The sequence below is a fragment of the Ursus arctos genome, unplaced genomic scaffold, assembly GCF_023065955.2.
Source record: "Ursus arctos isolate Adak ecotype North America unplaced genomic scaffold, UrsArc2.0 scaffold_27, whole genome shotgun sequence".
NCBI lineage: Eukaryota > Metazoa > Chordata > Mammalia > Carnivora > Ursidae > Ursus > Ursus arctos.
Genome location: NW_026622952.1, coordinates 35,926,331 through 35,947,777, shown reverse-complemented (window position 1 = coordinate 35,947,777; position 21,447 = coordinate 35,926,331). Strand labels below are relative to the sequence as shown.

At 46.0% G+C, this 21,447-nt stretch overlaps 1 protein-coding gene across 29 annotated transcripts in view; it reads left to right on the top strand.

The window, feature by feature from the left end:
* The window catches only part of ACSL1 (acyl-CoA synthetase long chain family member 1), a 291,625-nt gene extending 273,658 nt beyond the window's left edge, over nucleotides 1-17,967 (top strand). For 14 of the 29 annotated variants that reach the window (XM_057303553.1, XM_057303552.1, XM_057303557.1 and 11 more), the window contains 14 exons: nucleotides 1,261-1,293; nucleotides 1,458-1,509; nucleotides 2,027-2,100; nucleotides 4,649-4,726; nucleotides 6,263-6,397; nucleotides 7,781-7,915; nucleotides 8,903-8,998; nucleotides 9,677-9,749; nucleotides 11,564-11,652; nucleotides 12,614-12,730; nucleotides 14,254-14,397; nucleotides 15,687-15,788; nucleotides 15,884-15,955; nucleotides 16,305-17,967. In XM_057303553.1, coding sequence (XP_057159536.1) covers nucleotides 1,261-1,293; nucleotides 1,458-1,509; nucleotides 2,027-2,100; nucleotides 4,649-4,726; nucleotides 6,263-6,397; nucleotides 7,781-7,915; nucleotides 8,903-8,998; nucleotides 9,677-9,749; nucleotides 11,564-11,652; nucleotides 12,614-12,730; nucleotides 14,254-14,397; nucleotides 15,687-15,788; nucleotides 15,884-15,955; nucleotides 16,305-16,445 — 1,341 coding nt within the window. In that variant the 3' untranslated portion in view covers nucleotides 16,446-17,967. Of the gene's footprint in view, nucleotides 1-1,260; nucleotides 1,294-1,457; nucleotides 1,510-2,026; nucleotides 2,101-4,499; nucleotides 4,578-4,648; nucleotides 4,727-6,262; nucleotides 6,398-7,780; nucleotides 7,916-8,902; nucleotides 8,999-9,676; nucleotides 9,750-11,563; nucleotides 11,653-12,613; nucleotides 12,731-14,253; nucleotides 14,398-15,686; nucleotides 15,789-15,883; nucleotides 15,956-16,304 lie in introns of all 29 variants that reach the window. The other 15 variants (XM_057303548.1, XM_057303549.1, XM_057303547.1 and 12 more) reach the window with 2 other exon arrangements.
* The last annotated feature ends 3,480 nt before the right edge of the window (nucleotides 17,968-21,447 follow it).

Sequence of the window (21,447 nt, the reverse complement as noted above, 5' to 3'; positions counted from 1 at the left end):
CTTTTCTCCTGGTTGAGGTTTTTTTGTTTTTTGTTTTTGGCATTTGGAGCCTGAAGATGGCAACTTGTTTATTTTTATGGTTGCTGTACTCTCTTCTGCATGATGTCTTCAGACAGGTTTGAGGCTGTGGACTTTCTTGGCCAAGAGGGGCACTCATTTGGATAATGTTTGTTCCTGATAAATTAAAAATCAAATCACATGTAACTATTGAAGTTATGTAAGAATTCTGAACAGATGGGTGGAGATTTGGGTCTGATGAAGATTCTTTTGGGGGAAAAAAGAAAGAATTACCATTGCTTCAGCTCTTGGTTGACTTCTATTTGGACTTCACTGTTCCTGTTTTGAATCAGTGGTCTGTTATAGATATAATTTAAATGTAATTAAGATTAAAAAACAGTTTCAAACCATATGCTGGGTAGAAACTCCCTGAGCCCTGAGCACACTCATCAGATTTCCGCTTAGTTCTAGGCATGCTCACTGCATATGCTCATTCAAGCCGATCAGTTTTAATAGGAAAAGAATATAAATAGTTCATTAGAGAAATTAAAGCTAATTAAAGTGGCCACCGAGACACCTGTATGCAGTGAACTGAACAGCATCGAAATGACCCCCTGGTAGTGACAGGGAGCCAGCTGCTGGGAGACGCGCCCCTCGGAAACGAGCCTGCCCCTCTTCGTGTCCATTCAAGAGGACTGTTTTGTAATTGGAGGTTCCCAAATCCTTTTTTTTTTTTTTTTAATCCACGCCATGTGGAGAGTACAGATATTTGAACCTCTAGCATTTCATCTGGCAGAGACTGATTTTTCTCTCCAGACTGAAGAACATGCCAGTTACCGGGAATTGGGTGATTCCGGGAGGATGCAGAACATCTGCAGTTCTTGGGTTACGATTTCGGTTTGATGTCGGTTAAGGGCCGGGCTTCACTAAAGGCCGTATGAGGGTGTGGGAGTGGGGACAAGAAATCCATCGTCAAAGACTGATTCCTGTCTTGTGAGTAAATACTGTTAAAAAGACTAGTCCTCATACCATTTATATGGTTTTATATATGAGAGAAGACAATTGGAAAATGGTGTCTGGGAACAACGTGTAAATATTTCTCTTTAGGTTCATTGAAATTGCCAGTTTCTTTCATATGAAATGTCTACTGTCTTTGAGCCAGTGAATCCCACGGTAAAGTCAGCTTGAAGTGACTGGATGTCACCTTCTTCTTTACATTTAGAAAATGTTTCCATTTAAGATTTTTTTTCTCTTCTCATTTAGGACCTGGGAAGAGCCAACAGACAGAGGCCTAAGGTAAATTCCTACTGTCAGTCCCCTGCTACAGCCTTTCCAATATCTAGTTGTCTCCGAGACTAGTACAGGTCCTGGGGGGTTAGCGTGTGGCTTGCAGTTTTCTTTCTGTTCTGACTTATACCACCTTGGTTGTGTGTGTTTTGTTTTTTTTAAATGGGCCGTAGCCTCCCGCACCTGAAGATCTCGCAGTCATTTGTTTCACCAGTGGGACTACGGGTAAGTTGTGAAATGCAGTCACTTCTGAGTGGTATCTGGAGGTGTGTACCCCCTGCCCCCTTTCTTGGATGGCGGGTGAAGGGGGACTTAGTTGAGCTACAGATGGACCAAAAGCAGAGGACACAGAGGGGTTCGAGCACTCCTCCCTCGTCGCCGTATCCGACCTTCTCAGAATCTGAGCGTGCCGTGTACTTCCTCAGACGCTGATGGAAGGCAACAGTAGATTCCCCCATTTCCTGGGACAAACCAGCATTTCACTTCCAGAAATAAAATTCCTGCATTTTCTCCTCTTCCGTGACCTCTGAAAGTCACCCGTGTTGACAAAGGTGGTTTAAGATAAGATGTTTCATGTAAAGGATGGCAGATTGTTCTGGAATGTAAGGTCATTCCACATTTGGCTTTCCTGGTTGCACCTGACGCTAGAGGCATAACCCAATTATACAGAGTTCTGGGCTTCCTTAATTTCTGTCACTTTTGGATGGACTTTAACTTTGTTCTGCTCCTGTGTGTTCCTCAGGCAACCCCAAAGGAGCATTGATCACTCATCGAAATATAGTGAGCGATTGTTCAGCTTTTGTGAAAATCACAGAGGTAAACTTTGGGGATATTGTCATCTTTCTTCGTGTTCCTTGGTTGGCATGAGGCCTTAAGAATGGGAGTGGTAAAGGCAGTCCCGCCATGTTGGGCCCCTGCTGTATTTGGAGTAGAGATAAGATCTGAGTTTTAATATGGTCTAAGGTCACCTGTCCTCAGATCGTTTTCTTGGTGGACCTAATCTCCAACTCCTGCGTGTGACCATAAAGCTGAGTTGACAGAAGTTATTAGAACTTTTATAAGGTACAACTTTATTTGGATACTGCCCTATAAATGTTTCCAGGACAGGACCAAGAAGAAATGACTCTCTTGTGCTCTTATCTACCTACTATTCCAGTGTGGGGAAGATAATTTCTTTAAGTGGACAGATGAAATGTTAAATGGTACATGGAAGTTTTCTGAATTATTATTCTTTATTACAGTCGACTTCCATTTTATTAGAAAGATTAAAGCCTTGAACTTGAGTTGGTTTCCTATAGTCTTAAAGTTTGCCCCCGAAGTGTCGTGGTCCTCTGGGCTGCTGTAACAATATCACACAGGCTGAGTGGCTTAAACAACAGATACTTATTTTCTCACAGTGCGAGAGGCTGGAAATCCATGATCAAAGTATCAGCAAATTTGGTTGCTGGTGAGGGCTTCCTGGCCTGTGGGTAGTCGCCTCCTCACTGTGACCTCACCTGCCCTTTCCTCTGTGTGCACATGGAGAATGAGGGAGAGGTTTCTGGTGTTTCTTCCTCTGCTTACAAGGACACCCATGCTGTTGGATCAGCCCCCCCCCCCCGACCTCATTTCACCTGAATTACCTCCCCAAGGGCTCCATCCCCAAATCCAGTCACATGAGGGTTAGGGCTTGAACAAGAATTTGGGGAGGAGGGGGATACAATTTGGTCATAGCAGCAAGGGTATATTTCAAACTTGTTTTAAAAGTACTTCTCGAACAATATAATGCCTTTCTCTCATACCTTTGCACATTTTATGTAATTCACTTTTGCAGTCTCTGGGAGGGTTCTTCTGTGAGCTCTGATTTTCATGACAGGAACCCCCATGCTTAATGGTTTTGGGGAACGTGCGTCTTTGGTGGCTGAAGAAGGCCTGTCTCACTCCTGCCTACACCTACACTTTCTTAGTCCCAAATACCTTTTTTGGGGTATATTTCATAAACAGAATTCAACATTGAGTACCTCACCTAAGTGGAATTTTAATTTCCTAATTAGCCTTCGAAGAAAACTTAAAATACACTCATGGCTTACCGAGGCAAATGGTTACAGACTTTGTTTAAAATTAATTACACGATCAGGGGCATTCCAACTTTGTAGAATTTCTTCATGTTGCTAATGCACATTTTTGGGGATTCCAAATCAGAAAACTGAAAAGTGTAGAAATTACAGTCTGACTTCTCTTTATATAAACAGTTTCCTCCTGAGATGAACTAGTCGGGATGCAGATCACACTTGAATAAAATTAATCTAAAATTATGGCAGGTTCAGGCTACATCACGTGCTTCCGGGGCTGCTGGGTTTGCTCAGGACTGGTGGGGGATGGGCACGGCCTGGAAGAGGTTGTGTAGGCACCTGATGGGGCCTTCATTTCTTAATTGGGGTGCGCGGCTGCTGGAGGCAGTCTCTGCTTTGGCCAGAGTTCCTCACATGTGAATAACATGAACATTCCACGCAGACCCTCCCTGCGCCTGGCCCTAAGTAAAGCCCCTTCTCAGCCTTGAAATGGAACCCAGATGTCCAGCTCAGCCTCGATGCAGACCTTTATCACAAAGCAGTGTTTTATAGGAGATGATGCCAGATCAGAGCTTGCACTAAACAAATCGAGACATTTTCATGGGGTGTAAAGTAGGCCGTTCAGGTAAAGATGTTGATCAAACTAAAATACTCAGAATGCATTTATACTGTATGTTAAAAGAGTTTAGCAATCAGTTTCTCTTATATTCCCTCCTCCTATCCTTTTACAACATAAAATGCTATTTTATGTTCAAATAGATCTTCTGTTTCCACAACATAATATGCTATGTTATGTTGGAATGAACCTTTTATTTCTTACTTAAGGTGGAATTGAGTTTGCTGGGCCATGGGGGACGGTAACTTTGAAATACTCAATGATTAAAAGCACATGATCCCTTAATATCCCAATTTGGACCAAATTTTCCCTATGTGGACTACAGTCCTGAGTGGGTTTACTTTATCATGATGAATGACCTCCACTCTAATTGAATAATTAAAGCCATAAAGTATTGCCTTTTCATTTCATACTTTGGTGAGAAATAACTGCCAATTGTAAGCAAAAGCTGTTTCTCCTTAGCATTAAGGAGTTATGTGCTCTGAAATAAAATGGGAAATTACTGGAAATCTTAATGCTTCTCTGCTTGCTGGTGTCTTTGCTTACAGAGCACAGTCAATCCTTCCCCAGATGATACTTTGATATCTTTCTTGCCTCTCGCCCACATGTTTGAAAGAGTTGTCGAGGTAGGCCTTGTTTTGTTTTTGTGCTTGCTCGCGTGTTTGTTTGCGTTCTGCTAAGTTGTTGTGTTTTACAGAAAGCACTTGCCTTGAATGCCAGTGACACACACATTTCGTTTTTACCACTGGCACACATGTATGAGCAGCTGCTGCAGGTAAGATTCACGGGCGCACTGTCACCCCCAGAGAGAATTCTTTGCGCAGCCCCATTTTAGAAATGGCGCTAATGACTTAAAAGAGTATAAATGTGGGGGGGGGTCTGAATACTTGAACTTTAATCATTCATTTTAAAATTAGAAGCTCAGACTTCTGAAGGATATGCACATGGCATGATTCCAGAAAGATTAACTGTAAAAGTAGAATTTTTATGAACGCCATCCGACAAAGCCTCGTGAAGCTTCTGCCTCTGTAAAAAGCTTCTGTATTTCACTGGGCTTGTTCATAATGCACAAGTTGGCTTAAGATTCATTTTTTCCACCAATATTCTAAGTGCCCTTGGAAAAGCAGGATGATCTTTAGCTGCCCTTGGCCTGGGTTCCCTGTACACAGTGGTGTGACAAGAACCATCTCTTTTCCTTCTTGGACAATTTTGGATCATATATGTCTAGGAAAAACCAGTGGGCACCATTCATTCATTTAACCAATATTTATTGAGCACCAGCTATGTCCCTGACACTGTGCTAGGTGTCAGTAACCAGACTAATGGAGAGGTGACTAACTGAGAGCGAGCGGCCCTTTGATTGGCTGCTGGCCTGTAGGATGCACTTACCCTAAAGGATCAAGGGTCACGAGATCCCATCTTGCCTCTGTTACCTCTGCTCCTGCACACCTCAGGAGGTCTTGTGAGTTTCCAAAGTGATCTCAAACGAGTTGATAATGGCCCGTATATACCTAATTGCAGTTTTGGAAGTGTGCCTGGGAGGCAGGCCACCCTGAACAAAAGCCCCCCTCCCTGAGCTTGAATTTTGAAACCATGAACCAGGGTGTACCTTTCTAGTGGTTTCTGCTTTCAAGCCTGAGACCGTTTGTACTTCCGTGGCATCATCTTTTGAATCACTCTTTCTCTTTAAAATTTAAAATAGGCGGTCTGTGGGTCAAGAGCATATGGCTTGCCGGTGCAATTTGCATCAGGCAGGAACAAATCCATGCAGTAGATTAGAGCTGAACGTCAAGCCACTCTGCTCTTTGATGCCAGTGTCTCAACTGCAAAATAGTCAGTGGCTTTTCAGACACTTTTCGTGAGATTTGGATTTTAAAAATGAGACTTTAATAAGCTTGGCAAGTAGCCAGGTTTGCGAGTAGCTAAGTTGTTGTTTTGAGAATAAATCAGGCCTGAAGTTTCCAGGCGAGTAAAACATTTGGATTACATAACACCGTGTCATTCATTCACCAGCTATCAATCCTGAAGCTAAAAGAGCAGAAGCTCCATGGTCGTCACTAAAAATAACACAGTCTGGTCTCTTACCAGCTCCTTTATCTTCGGGGTGATCAAGAGAAATGCCACACTTTGATGTTGTGCAATGACCAGGGAATGCAAGAACGTTTTTTGAAAAGCTGCTGACACGTAGGAACTTCATAGTTTCTGGACACTGATCCGAAATGCTAAAACGGAAGCCTTGTGTGTCTGTGTATATGTTGTGTAGTGCCTGCTTTGATGACGACATGGGGGTTATTTTTATTTACTGCCCTAGTGTGTGATGCTGTGTCATGGAGCTAAAATAGGATTTTTCCAAGGAGATATCAGGCTGCTCATGGATGACCTCAAGGCTCTTCAACCCACAGTCTTCCCTGTGGTTCCCAGACTGCTGAACCGGATGTTTGACCGAGTGAGTTCCAAGGAGCAGTGGAGTGGGGGACAGAGCCCTGGACCCGGAGCCCAAGACTCGGGTTTGAACTGGGCCAGCCGGGTACCTTCTATACTCTTGGTCTCGCGGAAGTGTGCTTTACCCATCAGTAAAACCAGAATGCGTTGACCTCACAGAGCCATTGGTGAGGATTATAAGAGAAAACACGTGAACACACTTTGTGCACTGGAAGGCCCAATACAGGTGGAAGGCGGGAGGTCACATTATTTGTGCTGTAAACTCTTTAGAGCCTCTGTTTTCTCATCTGTGTGATGGACTGTTACCTCCTGCCCCTGCCGTCTAGCTCATAAGGTTGCTAATTGCATCACACGAGAACTCTAACCATGAAATGGTTCTATACATTGTAATGCCCAAGAGCATGTAACATTACTTACTTAGCCACATGGAAAGAAGGGCTTAAGCCAAGCCAGGGATGGAGAGAATGCCAGCCCCTCTGTGGTTGGTCATTGTGGCATGGACCACCCATCCTGGGCAAGACCAGTGTGTGGCAGTAGCAGTCTTCAAGATACATTTGGACGGGGCAGTTTTCATGCTCTTTATTGTAAGGCAGGGCTTCTGTTATCTGTGAGAACCTTCTCTCTTTTTTTAAAATGGTCCTTTAAAAGAAACTTTTAAAAACAGCTGGATTGAGCTATATAATTCACATTCCGTAAAATTCACCCATTTTAAGTGTAGAATTCAAAGGTTTTTTGGTATATTCACAGAGTTCTGTAACCATCACCACAGCCCATTTTTATCAGCTCAAGAAGAAACACTGGCTCTGCCCTGTGGCTGTCCTCTACCCTCTTCTGCTCCCAGCCAAATGCATCTACTTTTTGAATCTAGATTTCCCTATTCTGGACTCTCGTGTGAATGGAATCATGCAACATGTGTTCTTCTGTGACTGGTTTTTGTCACGAGGTTCGCCCATGTGGTAGCACGTGACAGTCCTTCATCCCTTTCAGTGGCCAAGTAGTATTCCACCGTATGGATAGAACACTCGTTATTTACCCTTTCATGCATCATCGGTGGGCATTCGAGTTGTTGTCACTTTCTGGCTCTTGCGTATGATGATGCTGTGAGCATTCGTACATGAGTGTCTGTGTGGACACGTGTTTTCATTTCTCTTGGGTGCTTACCTAGGAGCAGAATTGCTGGGTCCTGTGGTAATTCTGTGTTTCGCTCTTTGAGGAACTACCAGTCTGTTCTCCAAAGCAACCCCGCCATATTATATCTGCCCCCCTCACTGAGCAGCGGATGAGGGCTCCAATTTCTCCACATCCTCACCAACACTTGTTATCATCTGACTCTCTGATTCTAGCCGTTCACGTCATTTTGAAATCGTCTCTTTTCTTGACCCGTCAGATTTTTGGGCAGGCAAACACCACCCTGAAGCGATGGCTGCTGGACTTCGCCTCCAAGAGGAAGGAGGCAGAGCTTCGCAGCGGCATCATCAGGAACAACAGCCTGTGGGATAGACTGATCTTCCACAAGATACAGGTGACACATTCACAACCGTTGTCTGCCCCGGAAACTAACTTGGGCTGCGGGTTTCTGTGCGGGCTCTTTCTGAAAGCAAGGTTTGAAGGTGAGAGAGAAGGCACGTTTTTAGTAATGTGGGCACATTTCTAAAAATTAAGGACAAAGCCAGTATGTAAACCGCAGTATTGCATGCAAACCCGAACAGCATGGTAACACGGAAGGGCAGAAAAGGAATCAGTGTGTTAGAGCCTTTCTAATTTTTTTTATTTTTTATTTTTTTTGTTTAAATTCAGTTAGCCAACATGAAGTACATCATTAGAGTCAGGTGTAGTGTTTAATGATTCATCAGTCTCTTTTTAAAAAAAGATATATTTGTTTGAGAGAAAAAAAGAGAAGGAGCGCAGGGAGGAGGGAAGGGGGGGAGAGAGAGAGAGAGAGAGAGAGAGAGAGAATCTTAAGCAGGCTGCCTGTCCAGCACAGAGCCCCACCTGGGGCTTCATCTCACGACCCCGAGATCATGACCTGAGCCGAAATCAAGAGTCAGATGCTTAACCGACTGAGCCATCCAGGTGTCCTGAGCTTTTCTAATTTTTTATTTTGCTTTCCTTTTCTGAAACAAGTATGTTACTCTAGGCGTCATTTTTTAGGCACGAGTGATAAAGAACGTGGAATAATAATAATACTGTGTCCCCCAAAATGCCCAAAATGGGGCAGTTGCCTGCAAACCCACCACTCTCTTGTTCTAATTCCTTCAAAATCCCCGTGGGTAGAGGTGTTGGCTTGTTTTTCATACCCGTTGAGAGAGCAGGGTGTAGCTGCAGGTGGAAACCAGCTCCAGCCAGGCCTTCCTTCTTGAACGCCCGTGAGTTCTCTGTGTGTGGGTGAGCTCCCTGCGGCCTGCAGAGAAGGAGCTGGTGGATCTGGGTTCCCAGAAGGGGTCTTTGAGGGGCCCACCCCTGTGCAGCCATCGGACCCTCACTGTCTTCCCTCTCCTTGCCTTGTAAGTCGAGCCTGGGAGGAAAAGTCAGGCTGATGGTCACAGGAGCCGCGCCCGTATCCGCCACCGTGCTGACGTTTCTGAGAGCAGCGCTCGGCTGTCAGGTGAGGCGGGCATCACTACGGCTGCTTGTCTCAGGCTTTTTCAAGCCCAGGACTCTCCTTTCCAAAAAGTCTTTCTTATAAGTGTGTGTCTTATTCTGGTTTGGAAGATCACGCTATTCCCAGGTTGCTTGGAGACAGGAGTGTGTCTGTCTTTTAGCCTAGGCAGGAGATGACACGTCTGTGGCCACATAGACTGTGTCATTTTCTCTCGGGTAAAGCACCAGCCATGAAACTTGACTTTATCAGACCTGAGGGTATGGGGATGGGTTGCAAGTGATAAGCCGACCTGCAAACCCTGGAGAGAACCTGCCTTAAAGGGGAGGGGGAGGCAGCAGAGACTGGGCAACCAACAGGACAGGTGTGGGGCACGGCTGTGAGCGGACAGCGCGAGTGCATTGCTGGGTGGGTTGTGTGCAGTGTGACCTGTCAGGCCATGTCGGTGTCCCCCTTACCTATTTGCAGGAAGGCGAGAAGTAGATGACCACGGACAGTGGCCAAGGTTTCGTGTTGGAGTGAAGATGTTTGGGTGCTATCACAGTAGTTCTGAACAGATTTTAAAAAGAGCTGTGTCACCACGGTTAGCTATCATTCAGGAGTGAGAAGAGCATCCTGATTTGTGCCCTTGCAGCACAGGTGTGACTACTCTCTTTAATAACGTTTCATCTCTTGGTGGTCCAGTTTTACGAAGGCTACGGACAGACCGAGTGCACCGCTGGCTGCTGCCTGACCATGCCTGGAGACTGGACAGCAGGTACAAGCCGTGGGACACTCCTTACAGGAATCTCATTATGCTGGTGGGAATTCTTGGAATTGGCTTCATCCTTGGTTTGTTGACCACGGAGTTCTGTGTCTCGAGGGATCAGGCCTTAGGGCAAACGGTCTTGTAAATCAGGGATCTTCATGGAAAAGGGCTGCTATGGTAGTGCGTCGGGCTTGGAGGACCAAGTAGAGATTCACCTAGATTCTGAAGCTGGCAGCTGAGGGGCGAAAGCCCTTTCCGCCAGGTTCAGAACATTTAGCCCCACAGAGCTTTCCAGGAATGGATTGGGGTCTAATTATTTGCTGGTAAATTTGACTCGAATTTACACTTGGGTGCTGGGCTTGGTGTCGAGACCACAGAGAGAAAGAGACAAGTCATTTCTCCCAAAAGGCACAAGGAGAGGCAAATACAGAAATACTCAATGGGGCAGCCGTCCTTAAGCACATCGGTGCGTTTCGTCCCAGCAGCATCCCTGTGCCGTAAGTCCTGTTACCTCTGAGAGGAAATGATTGTTGGTGAAAAAGCATGTAAACAACGTATAAGAATTTACCCAGCATTATGCTTCGGAGCCAGGGTTCCAACCCAGGTCTGACCGGTGGTACCTTCTGCACTCTGATATGCAAATGCCACTGGTTTATTTGGTATATTAGAAATATGAGCACCGTCTAGGAACATGGATTCTCATGTCTAGACTCTAGAAGCACAATTCTGCTGGGACTAATACTAACAGTCTCTGAACCTTCTTTTTGGTTTAATTTTTAACCCCTGGTTCCTTACCAGCCTAAAGAATTTATTTCTTTTATTTTTTATTTTTTAAAGATTTTATTTATTTATTTGACAGAGAGAGACAGCCAGCGAGAGAGGGAACACAAGCAGGGGGAGTGGGAGAGGAAGAAGCAGGCTCACAGCGGAAGAGCCTGATGTGGGGCTCGATCCCATAACGCCGCCGGGATCACGCCCTGAGCCGAAGGCAGACGCTTAAGGACTGAGCCACCCAGGCGCCCCCAGCCTAGAGAATTTAGAACAGTGATCTCTTTACGCAAACATTATTAAAACATAAGAGGAATTATTTGTGATGCTCTTTTTTTTAAAAAAAGATTTTATTTATTTATTTGAGAGACAGAAAGAGATCACAAGCAGGGTGTGGGGCAGAGGGAGAGGGAGAAGCAGACTTTCGGCTGAGCAGAGCCTGATGTGGGACTCGATCCCAGGACCCTGGGACAATGAGCTGAGCTGAAGGCAGGTGCTTAACCAACTGAGCCACCAGGCGTCCCTGCACCATTCTATCTCAATAAACTTAAATCTAAAACGTGTTCACCCATACTTACGGAAGTAAAGACCATTTTGGTCAGAACCAGGTGATGTTGAGAGATAATCCATTTGGCAAAGTTGTGTATTTTCTCTTCTTAGAGAAAGTAGGGGTGTTAGGAAGAAGTCTGTATGAGGGAGAGGTGCAATGATGAGCAGGGGCCATCAGATGGTAGGAGCCGCATAAAAGTTTTAGAAAGCTTGCTTCCAGGTATTTGTAGAAACCCTTACAATCAACAGCCAGATGTTTTATAACTGAAAAAATAATTTGGGGCATCAAACTGGGGAAAGGTCCTAAGAGACTTTTGAATGTTTGCCTCTATTCTAGGAATACACTCTCTGTGCTCATTTACCGGGGGAGACGGGTATCATTGCAGCAAACAGACGTTTCTACCAGCTGTTCTCATTATGAGAAGGCCTGTTGGCCATGAAAGTAATTTGGCTTAAGGATAGTAGGAGTTCTCCTGGGAATGATCATTCTTTTATTTACCACGCAGGCCATGTTGGTGCCCCAATGCCTTGCAACCTTATAAAACTTGTAGATGTGGAAGAAATGAACTACTTGGCTTCCAAGGGTGAGGGTGAGGTGAGTGACCGCCCCCCCCCCCCCCCGCAACGTTGTTCAGCCACGTTGCCATTCCCTCTGCTAGCTCGGCCGCTTCTCGCCAGTGTCACGTAAAGTCACTGAGCTTGATGTTATTGGTGATCCTGGATCAAACAGGCTTCTCTTTGAAGGTGCCTTTATGTGGGAGGGGACCACACATGTGTCTTCCTCTAGACACCGCAGGGACTTGGGCTCGAGAGCATGCAAAGGTTTCCAGTATCTTCAGGCCTGGAGCACAGCTCCTGTCAGCCAGTGGCCCTGGATACTATTAGTGAGCTACTGGCTAGTGGAAGGAAAGCCTCATGACTTCGAAGTGATTTCGTCCCCTGTGGGGCTTTGAGCCGGAACCTCAGGCAAGCATTAGCCCTACAACTTGACCGCAGCTGACGTCGTTAGGACAAGGGAACAGGGGCATTGGACATACCTCCAGGATTCCAGTGTGGCTCGTGAGCTCCTCTGGATCATGGAATTCAGGGCTTCTTGCTAAAGGTGGAGATACGCACCACACTGGAACACACACACACACACGCATTTTCTCTGGGGAACCCCCCGTAAATGCTGTTAACAGATCCTCTTTGTCCCCTGCTGTTCTATCGAGATGGCTGTGACGTACACACTGTATGCGTTTAAAGGAGACAGCATAATGATTTGGTATCCATCTATGGTGGGGTGATTATTCCCCACAATAAGTTTCGTTAATATTCCATCATCTCACAGAGATACAAGAAAAACAGGAAAAAAAGAGATTTTTTTTCCCCTCATGATGAGAACTCTGAGGATCTCATCTCCTTACTTTTAAATATAATCACATATCCGTGTGAGCCATGGTCACTGGGCTGTGTGTTTGGTCCCCGGTGCTTACCTGTCTCCTAACTGGAAATTTGTACCTTTCCACCCCCTCCACTCCCCCTAATCACCCCCTTCCTGATCTTTCTCTCTTCAGGTGTGTGTGAAGGGGCCAAATGTATTTAAAGGCTACTTGAAGGACCCAGCAAAAACAGCAGAAGTTCTGGACAAAGACGGCTGGTTACACACGGGGGACATTGGAAAGTGGCTTCCAGTAAGCGCTCACCTCCCCTGCTCACAGATACTTTTCTTCTGCCTTTTTGCTGTTGTGCGACCTCACTTTTCCCTTTCCCTGGGCTGGGGGGGGGGGCTCTTCCGTTTCCTGCAGGGAACAGCTTTATACGCTCAGCGTGCCTGGGTAGGGTTTTCACTTGAACCATAACGAAGATGTTTGGTTTTGATGCGTGACGTCGTCAGTTCTGGTTGCTGCTTCCCATTCGAAATCCAGAGAGACGGTGCATGGTTTTTTCTGTATCGGTGCTGGGCCTCAGTGTGAAGGTCTTAGTTCAACAAGGTGTGGGGGACATTGTGGTCTACGGCCAGGAAGGTGTGGTGGGCAAGACGTGGGAATATATGTGTTTCTTAGGCTTGTCATCTCCTTAAAAATAGGGTAAGCGTCCCACGGGTCAGGCCAACGACTTTGAACGTAGTCTCGGAATTGTTACTGCAGACAAATGCCAGGGTCCTTCGGAGGAGGAGGGAAAAGAACCTACAAGAAGCCCCACTGTGGGTTTGACCAGTTTGGCTTGTTGTGGGAACAGCCACTGCTTTGTAAGTGGTCGCTGTGTTGAGTGGCTGTTACTAACGTGGCTAAGGCAAGTTTTATCGCTGTATGCCGATTCTTGTAGATTTAAGGTGCATAATACTCCCGGAAATTTTTATTGTTTTGAAAAATGCTCCCCCTCTTCACCCAATTAATTCAGACTTCAGAATGCCCAGGTTATTCAGAGATAAATTAAGTCCTCTTTTGAAGTTCAAGGGGTTAAGATTAAGCGTCAGTTCTAACTCTGGCTCCGGCTCTAATGAACGCATTTCGTCCTATCCCTGGACCTCAGTCTGCAACTTGGGGAAGTGGCACAGAACCAGCGTGCGATGAGGGCCCCAGAGAAACTTCCCTACAGCTGACCTTTGGAAGCACAGGGAGGACCCCGGGGGTGGGGATGGGTTGATAGGTGGGGGTTTGGCGACCAGAGGTGGACACGATGGCATTGGGCTCGTCCAGTGCAGGGGTCGTTGTGGATTTCCCATGGTCCCGACGGGGGCTGCTGACAGACTCTGCCCCAGGGGCCAGGAGCGAGCCCCTCCCCCCCACCTTGAAACAATGACAAAGGTGGCATTTGGCCTTTCTGTTGGAGCTTTTACTGAGCCCCTGCTCTGTGCAGAGTGCTCTGGGAGGACAGTCTATGTCTGTACCCGCAAGGAAAATGGCTCCTCCTTGGGGAGGCACTGCTGGTGGGCTGCCAGGGGTGAAATGAAAGGCGTGAGCTCTGGAGTCCCTTTTTTCCTCTCTACTTGGCTCACTGGCCTTGGGCAAGTTACTCAGTCTCCCCAAGCCTTAGTTTCCATCTCTGTAAAACGGGCTGATACACTGGCCCCTGGGCAGTGTTACCAGGATTAAAGGCAAGCATGTGAAAAGTGCCCTGGACTGTGTGATAGATATGGGGCAGGGAGGGGGCAGAGCAGCCACGGACCCACTCACAGTGCCTCCCCTCCCCTCCCCTCCGCTCTAATAAACAGAATGGCACCTTGAAGATCATTGACAGGAAGAAGCACATCTTTAAACTGGCACAGGGAGAATACATAGCACCTGAGAAGATCGAGAACATCTACCTGCGAAGTGAACCTGTCGCTCAGGTGTTTGTCCACGGAGAAAGCTTGCAGGTACGCACATTCTGGGCTGTGAGCCCTGTTACACAGGCGTGCCCACGCCTTGGACTCCGGGTGTTTGCGATGTGATGGAAAGTCCGCGATGAGTATTGAATTGGCTTCATGTGTGATGTGCTGGAATATTGGGTTTTGCTGCTTGGCATTTCTTATCCAGAAAAGTTTTTCTCTTGGAATTCTATATTTCTTTTTTACCTAGCTAGAGTCATCTCGTGTACCAAGGGGAGTGGAGAAAGATATTAGAGAGTGGGTAAAATAGCCTTCTAATTTAAACTGTGAAAGGAAATATTGATGTATTGATTATTAGAAAGTTTAGAATTTTCAACGTATTAAACCCAACATATTTATGCTACGTCTCCTAAATCATGTTTGAGCAGTGGGGATTGTGAGCCAGTATATACGTAAAGTTGAAAATCAAGGTCAATATTATAGTGGAATGTCTCTTCGCCAATGTCAGTATTGTAGTGGAATATTGGGCAGATGATGGCAAGGAAGAGAAAGGGGTCTGGTTTCCTGAAAGCTAATCTTTTTACGAATCTTGAGACTTTTAAATACTTGTAGAAGAATATTTTAAGGAATGCACCTATTTTTCTTTGACCTGGAATCTTTTTTTTTTTTTTGAAGGAGAGAGAGAGCACAAGCAGGGGAAGTGCAGGCAGAGGGAGAGGGAGAAGCAGGCTCTCTGCTGAGCAAGGAGCCCGATGCAGGACTTGATCCCATGATCCTGGGATCATGACATGAGCCAAAGGCAGACGCTTAACCAACTGAGCCACCCAGGCGCCTCTCTTTGACCTAGAATCTTAACATGCCTTCGATTTTTATTTAGCTTTGTTACTAAATTGTAAAAAATGTGGCATTGGAGGTCTAAAAAAAATGAATATGTATACATTTTTTTCTCTCCTTTTAAAAGCAGTTACTTGCTATTATCTTGTCTGCTTATTTGACCCTGTTTTATTTAAAAAAGAATATATATATATATATATATATATATATATATATATATGTATGTATACAAAAATAAATAAAAATTAGGGTTTTGTTAGGTTCTGATTCCCAGTGGTCCTTTTAAAACGTTTAACTGCAGAATTCCTGATGCCATCTGTATTTTAGATCCAAGAGCTCGTAACCTGGGCTCGGTGGACTCCCAGGGCTGCCAGTACGTTCTGAAGAGAGGGTCTGTAACATCTATCAGATCCTCCCGGGGTCCATCGTGCAAAATGATAAAGAATCACTATTTCAGAACATCTGGATCAAGCCACATACTAACTCACTTGTGTGTGTTAAAGGCATTTCTCATAGCAATTGTGGTACCAGATGTTGAGACATTATGTTCCTGGGCCCGAAAGAAAGGATTTGAAGGCTCCTTTGAGGAACTGTGCAGGAACAAGGTAAGGTTTGGGAGTGTGCGGTACTTTGGCTTGGCATCGAGCATGCCTTCGGAGACCTTGAACACAGCAAGTGTGTTGTTTCCTCACCTTCCTAGGACGTCAAAAAAGCCATCCTGGAAGACATGGTGAGGCTTGGGAAGGATTCTGGCCTGAAACCATTTGAACAGGTAAGATTTGCATCAGCAAACATGCAGCCCTACAAAACGGTTTCTGACTTGAGGATTTCGTATGAATAGGTTTGGAGCACGAGGGGATTTAAAGAAACCCATGAGGAATGAATAAGGGCGAGCTTTGGCCGGGGGAGGGATTTCTGTAACTGAGGGCAGGCATTCTCTTTCCCTGGAGGTCAGGGTCCAAGCCCAGATCCTGTCCTGGGAGCAACTCCTGCCCTGTGTTGAGCGAGGCCGCTGGCCTGAGTCCAAGCCACGGGGTCTCCATCCCTTCTGACCGACTTGCTTGTAAGACCCAGGTTGTGTCTGCCCTTGGTTTTGCTTTAATGGCCTCGTTTATCTGCAGGTCAAAGGTATTAGTCTCCACCCTGAATTATTTTCTATTGACAACGGGCTCCTGACCCCAACAATGAAGGCGAAACGGCCAGAGCTTCGGAATTATTTCAGGTCACAGATAGATGAACTTTATTCCACCATCAAAGTGTAATGCGAGGAAGAAACCCAGGCCTCCACAGTCCCTGCTTATGGCCTTCACGTTGGTGATTTTGACTAGAGCGCGCGTAGGAAAGGGAGCGTCCGCGTTCGACTTGTGCATTCGGGGTTCTCGTCATAGGAATATTCGAGGAAACAGAACACTGCCTTACAGTCACCTCCTGTTGCAGACCATGTTTATGGTGATACACAATTTCCAAAATGAGCCTTAAAATCGTAAAGGGGAGACTACCCACGTGCTAAGTTATTTGAGACTTCCTCAGTTAAAAAAAAGGGAGGGGTGGAAACTTCTGTCTCCCTGTTTTTCTAACCAAGGGATGAGGACTTGGCTATTTCTGGGATGTCCACTACTTGCTGCAAATTCTGCAGTTGTCTGCTGCTCTGGAAAGTACTGTGCACTGGAGGGAAGCTGTCCCTTAAAAACAAGAACTGTCCCGGCTGGAGAACATCACAAGTGGACCAGAGATTCTTTTTTGACCCCTTCCTCCTTCCCTTCCCCGCCTTACACGGCTCTCCGATGAGCCTTCTGCAGCTGGGGCCCAGAGCGGCTGCGCTTCTGTGCAGGCCCTGTTGTCCTGTGGGAGCAGAAGCTTCCCGGCGAAGAAGAGAACAGATCCAACTCAGCACAGACCTTGAGTCTCGGATGCATGGCTGCTCACCTGAGCGAGAGGATTCTGGCGCCCAGGGAGCAGAATGTTCTCAGACCCTCTTCTCCAGAGCCGATTCCCTCCCCACCGTCCTTCCCAGGGTTATGAAAACATCTGCCTTAGACTCTGCAGTGAAGACACGCATTTCAAGAAGGAAATAATTACCTGGATCGACCTTGCTCAGCTATGACGCCTAACGAACTGGCCCCTTTATCTCCGCCGAACCAGTCATTCTTTGTGATGGCCAACGGATTTTTAATGTGGTTTTCATATCAAAAGATTGAGTTGTGATTAACTGGCTTTTTCCACCCCCAAATAAATTCTCAGGCAGGGCATGTCTTTAAACCTATTAAGGGAATAGCTATACTTGGATACTTACTGAAATGGACAGTAATAAACAAAAATGCTCTTACAATGCTACCTGATTTTTATGAAATGTGTTTGATAAGCCAAAATTCTAGGATGTAGAAATCTGGAAAACTCATTTTCTGGGATTAACTTCTCAAGGGATCTTTTTTTAAAAAAAAGTTAATTTGGGAAATTAGCTGCATTTCACTTTACTGCAAATCTTTGCCACGTGTGACTGAATTAAGTTGTCATTTATACACTGAAAGAAGTTGGTTTGGGGTTTGTGAGAGTACATGTATTAACAAGCACAACAGGGTTGGCACTGAAGAACGGCCATCGTAGTAACACTATTTGGTAGCCTAACTTCATATGTATATTCTTAATTGCAGAAAAAGTCAATAATTTGTCACTTTGGGGTTTTGAATGTTTGCTTTAAGTGTTGGCTATTTCTATGTTTTATAAACCAAAACATAATTTCCAAAAACAATGAAGGAAACCAAAATAAATATTTCTGCATTTCAAGTGAGTGAAGGCCTCTCTTTTCACGTCAGGGGTGATGTGTGGGACAGCCTTGGATGTGCGTGAGCGCAGAGCAGGAAGGGCCCCCGGCCTCGCCCTCCCCACAACTTCCCTGACACCCACGTGGGGTGACCTGGGGCCTCCGGCCATGTTCTCTGGCAACAGCACCGCTATGTTGTGCAGAAGAAAATCATGGTGTGAATAATGTGGATATTCTTAGAAATGCAAATTCTTTGCTGGGAAGCTCTGTTTCCAGAGACGTTGGCTGTGGTTGGTGGTTCTGTGGCAGGTTTAATTCTGTGTATTTTAGTAATTCTCTTACTAAGCACTGTTTTAGAAGCTGTCTCATTTATAGCAGCCAACTTTTTCCTTTTCCTCTGGTTTCCACGCTACACTATCATTGTAAAATTTCCTGTTCTGCAGGTGTTCTTCAGTGAGCCCCCAGTGCCTTACATAGTCTGTGGTGGTGAAATCCCCGCCTCCCTCCCTTTAAATCTCGTGTTTGGTGTGGAGATGTTGGTTTTTCCCTCTAAAGCTCAAGCCCTGTTGGCATCTCTCTGGTGAGGCTCCGAATTCGTTCTGCCTTTTGTTTGAGTTGATACACTCCTTATCTTGTCTGTCCTCGTCTCCCCTTTCTCTTCCTCTTCCCCTGAGTGGAGGGAGCGTGAGTGTCTGCGCTCTGGGCATGACCTTTCTTTTCCCTCCCTTAGCACCCAACACGGCTTGCAAACCAGTAGGTGTTCGTTAAATCTCATGTGAACAAATACCTGCAATTTTGAACAAAGCTTCTCTTGTAATGAGGTTGATGTTCATGCTGGATTTTATCCTTTAAAAAAAAAGTGCTAAAACACACATAAAATGTATCTTTATTTTTTTTAAAGATTTTATTTATTTGAGAGAGAGAGCGCATGAGTGAGGGGCAGGGACAGAGGGAGAGGAAGAAGCAGACGCCCTGCTGAGCAGGGAGCCTGACATGGGACCCAGGACCCCGAGGTCACCACCTGAGCCAAAGGCAGACGCTTAACCAACTGAGCCACCCAGGTGCCCCTCAGCTTCATTATTTTTAAGCACAGTTCAGAGGCATTAAGTGTGTTCACACCGTTGTGCAACCGTCAGTGCCATCTGTCCACGGAACTCTCTTCATCCTGCGAAACGGAAACTCTGCTCATCACACGGTAACATCCATTCCCTCCTCTCCCCAGCCCCTGGCAGCCACCGTTGTCCTCGCCGTCTCTGTGAATCCCGCTGCAGGTAAATCCTGCAGTGTATCTTCTTTGGGACTGGTGATCTCACTTATAATGTCCTCCAGGTTCACCCGTGTTGTAGCATGGGTCAGGGTTTCCTTCCTTTCTATTTTATTTTATTTATTTTTTTATTATGATAGTAAATTTTATTTAGTGCCAGGCCAATTTATTGTGCCAAGATTATATTTCCTGCATTACAAATTCAAAGTAATGACCTCTGGCCTTTTTGGAGGAAAATGTATATACTCTTTGTTACACTCTTACTAATTTCCTTTCATCTTTTTTGTTTTCTTATGTTCAGTTAGTCAGCACGTAGTACATCATGAGTTTTTGACGTAATGTTCATGATTCAGTAGTTGCGTGTAACACCCAGTGCTCATCACCACACGTGCCCTCCTTAGTACCCATCACCTCATTTCCTTCCTTTTTAGGGCTGAATAATAGTCCATGGTAGGCACAGACCACATTTTCTTTATCCATCCATTTGTTGATGGACATTCGAGTTGTTCATATCTTTTCGCTATCGAGAGTAATACTGCTGTGAACACGGGTGTACAAATATCTGTTTTAGTCCCTGCTTCCAATTCTTCTGTGTATGTACCTAGAAGTGGGATTGCTGATCATGTATATGGTAATTTTATGCAGAATTTGTTGAGGATTTGCCATCTCGTTTGCCCCAGCGGCTGCCTCACTTGACATTGTCACGAACAGAGCACAATGGTTCCAGTTTCTCTACATGCCGTCTGTAAACGTCCTCTCTGGCCGGTTTCTGTGTTTGTCATGACACACATCCTGATGGGCGTGAAGTGGTATCTCACTGTGGTTTTGCTTTGCGTTTCCGTGATGATTCGTAAGGGCGAGCATCCTTTCCTGGGCTTACTGGTCATTTGCATATCATCTTTGGAGAAGTGTGTCTTCAAGTCCTTTGCCTATTCTTACAAACTGAGTTGTTCATGTGTTTTATTGATCTGTACGTGTTCTTTATATATTCTGGATATTAATCCCCAAACACCGTCTTTCAGTTCTTTTTTTTTTTTTTTTAAAGATTTTATTTATTTATTTCACAGAGAGAGAGAAGGCCAGCGAGAGAGGGAACACAAGCAGGGGGAGTGGGAGAGGAAGAAGCAGGCTCCCAGCTGAGGAGCCTGATGTGGGACTCGATCCCAGAACGCTGGGATCACGCCCTGAGCCGAAGGCACATGCTTAACGACTGTGCTACCCAGGCGCCCCACCGTCTTTCAGTTCTTAACTGCCATGGTGCACTGTTTGGGGTCCGAGCCTGTTTAACAGCAGTAGATACCCCGTGGCACTCTTCCCACAAAGCAGACCACACCTCCAGAGCCCGGTGGTCTGGGGCTCAAGCCCAGCCGGGACAGAAGACGATGGTTGACTCGGGGTGAGGCAGTCTTCTCTTCTGTGCAGACCCCCTGCGTGTTAGGCTTCTCTCAGGAGCAGCCAGAGAGCAGGCCTCTCCCCACAGATGAGGAGCGAGGAGGCGTGAACAGGGTAATGCTGAAACCACAGTCGTCTCTCTGCCCCCCTAACAGCCCGTCCTGCCCCTCCCTGCGCCCCCCCACCGTGACACACCCACATTCTAGATCTTTTTTTTTTTTTTTAAGATTTTATTTATTTATTAATGACAGAGAGAGAGAGAGAGACAGCCAGTGAGAGAGGGAGCACAAGCAGGGGGAGTGGGAGAGGAAGAAGCAGGCTCCCAGCAGAGGAGCCTGATGTGGGGCTCGATCCCAGAACCCCGGGATCACGCCCTGAGCCGAAGGCAGACGCTAAACAACTGAGCCACCCAGGCGCCACCCGCACTCTAGATCTAAACGCAGAAAGGCAGCTTGTTTTCACTATATTTGGCATTTGGCAAATGCTTTTGCCTCCCACTTTTTTCGATTACTTGGAAGACTCATCATAATAACTGAAATGCATCCAATGTTGCCACAGGCCAGGCGCTATTCTTAGCATTTTACCCGGATGACCCACTTCACGTTACCACCCTGGAGCCAAATGCTACTGCTGTCCCCATTTTCCAATGAGGAAATCAAAGCACACGTGTGACATGGCCAATGTCACAGCCCCGGACAGGCCGGAAGCTGGAACTGAGCTTTCAGCCTCGTGGTGTGGACGTTTCTTCTCGTCCGCCTTCCGCCGTGAGCGTCCTTTCTCAGTGCTACCGCTTCTGCCTCTAAGCGTCAGGACGAATGGTTTTGACTCCTGTCCTGGATTGTTCTTT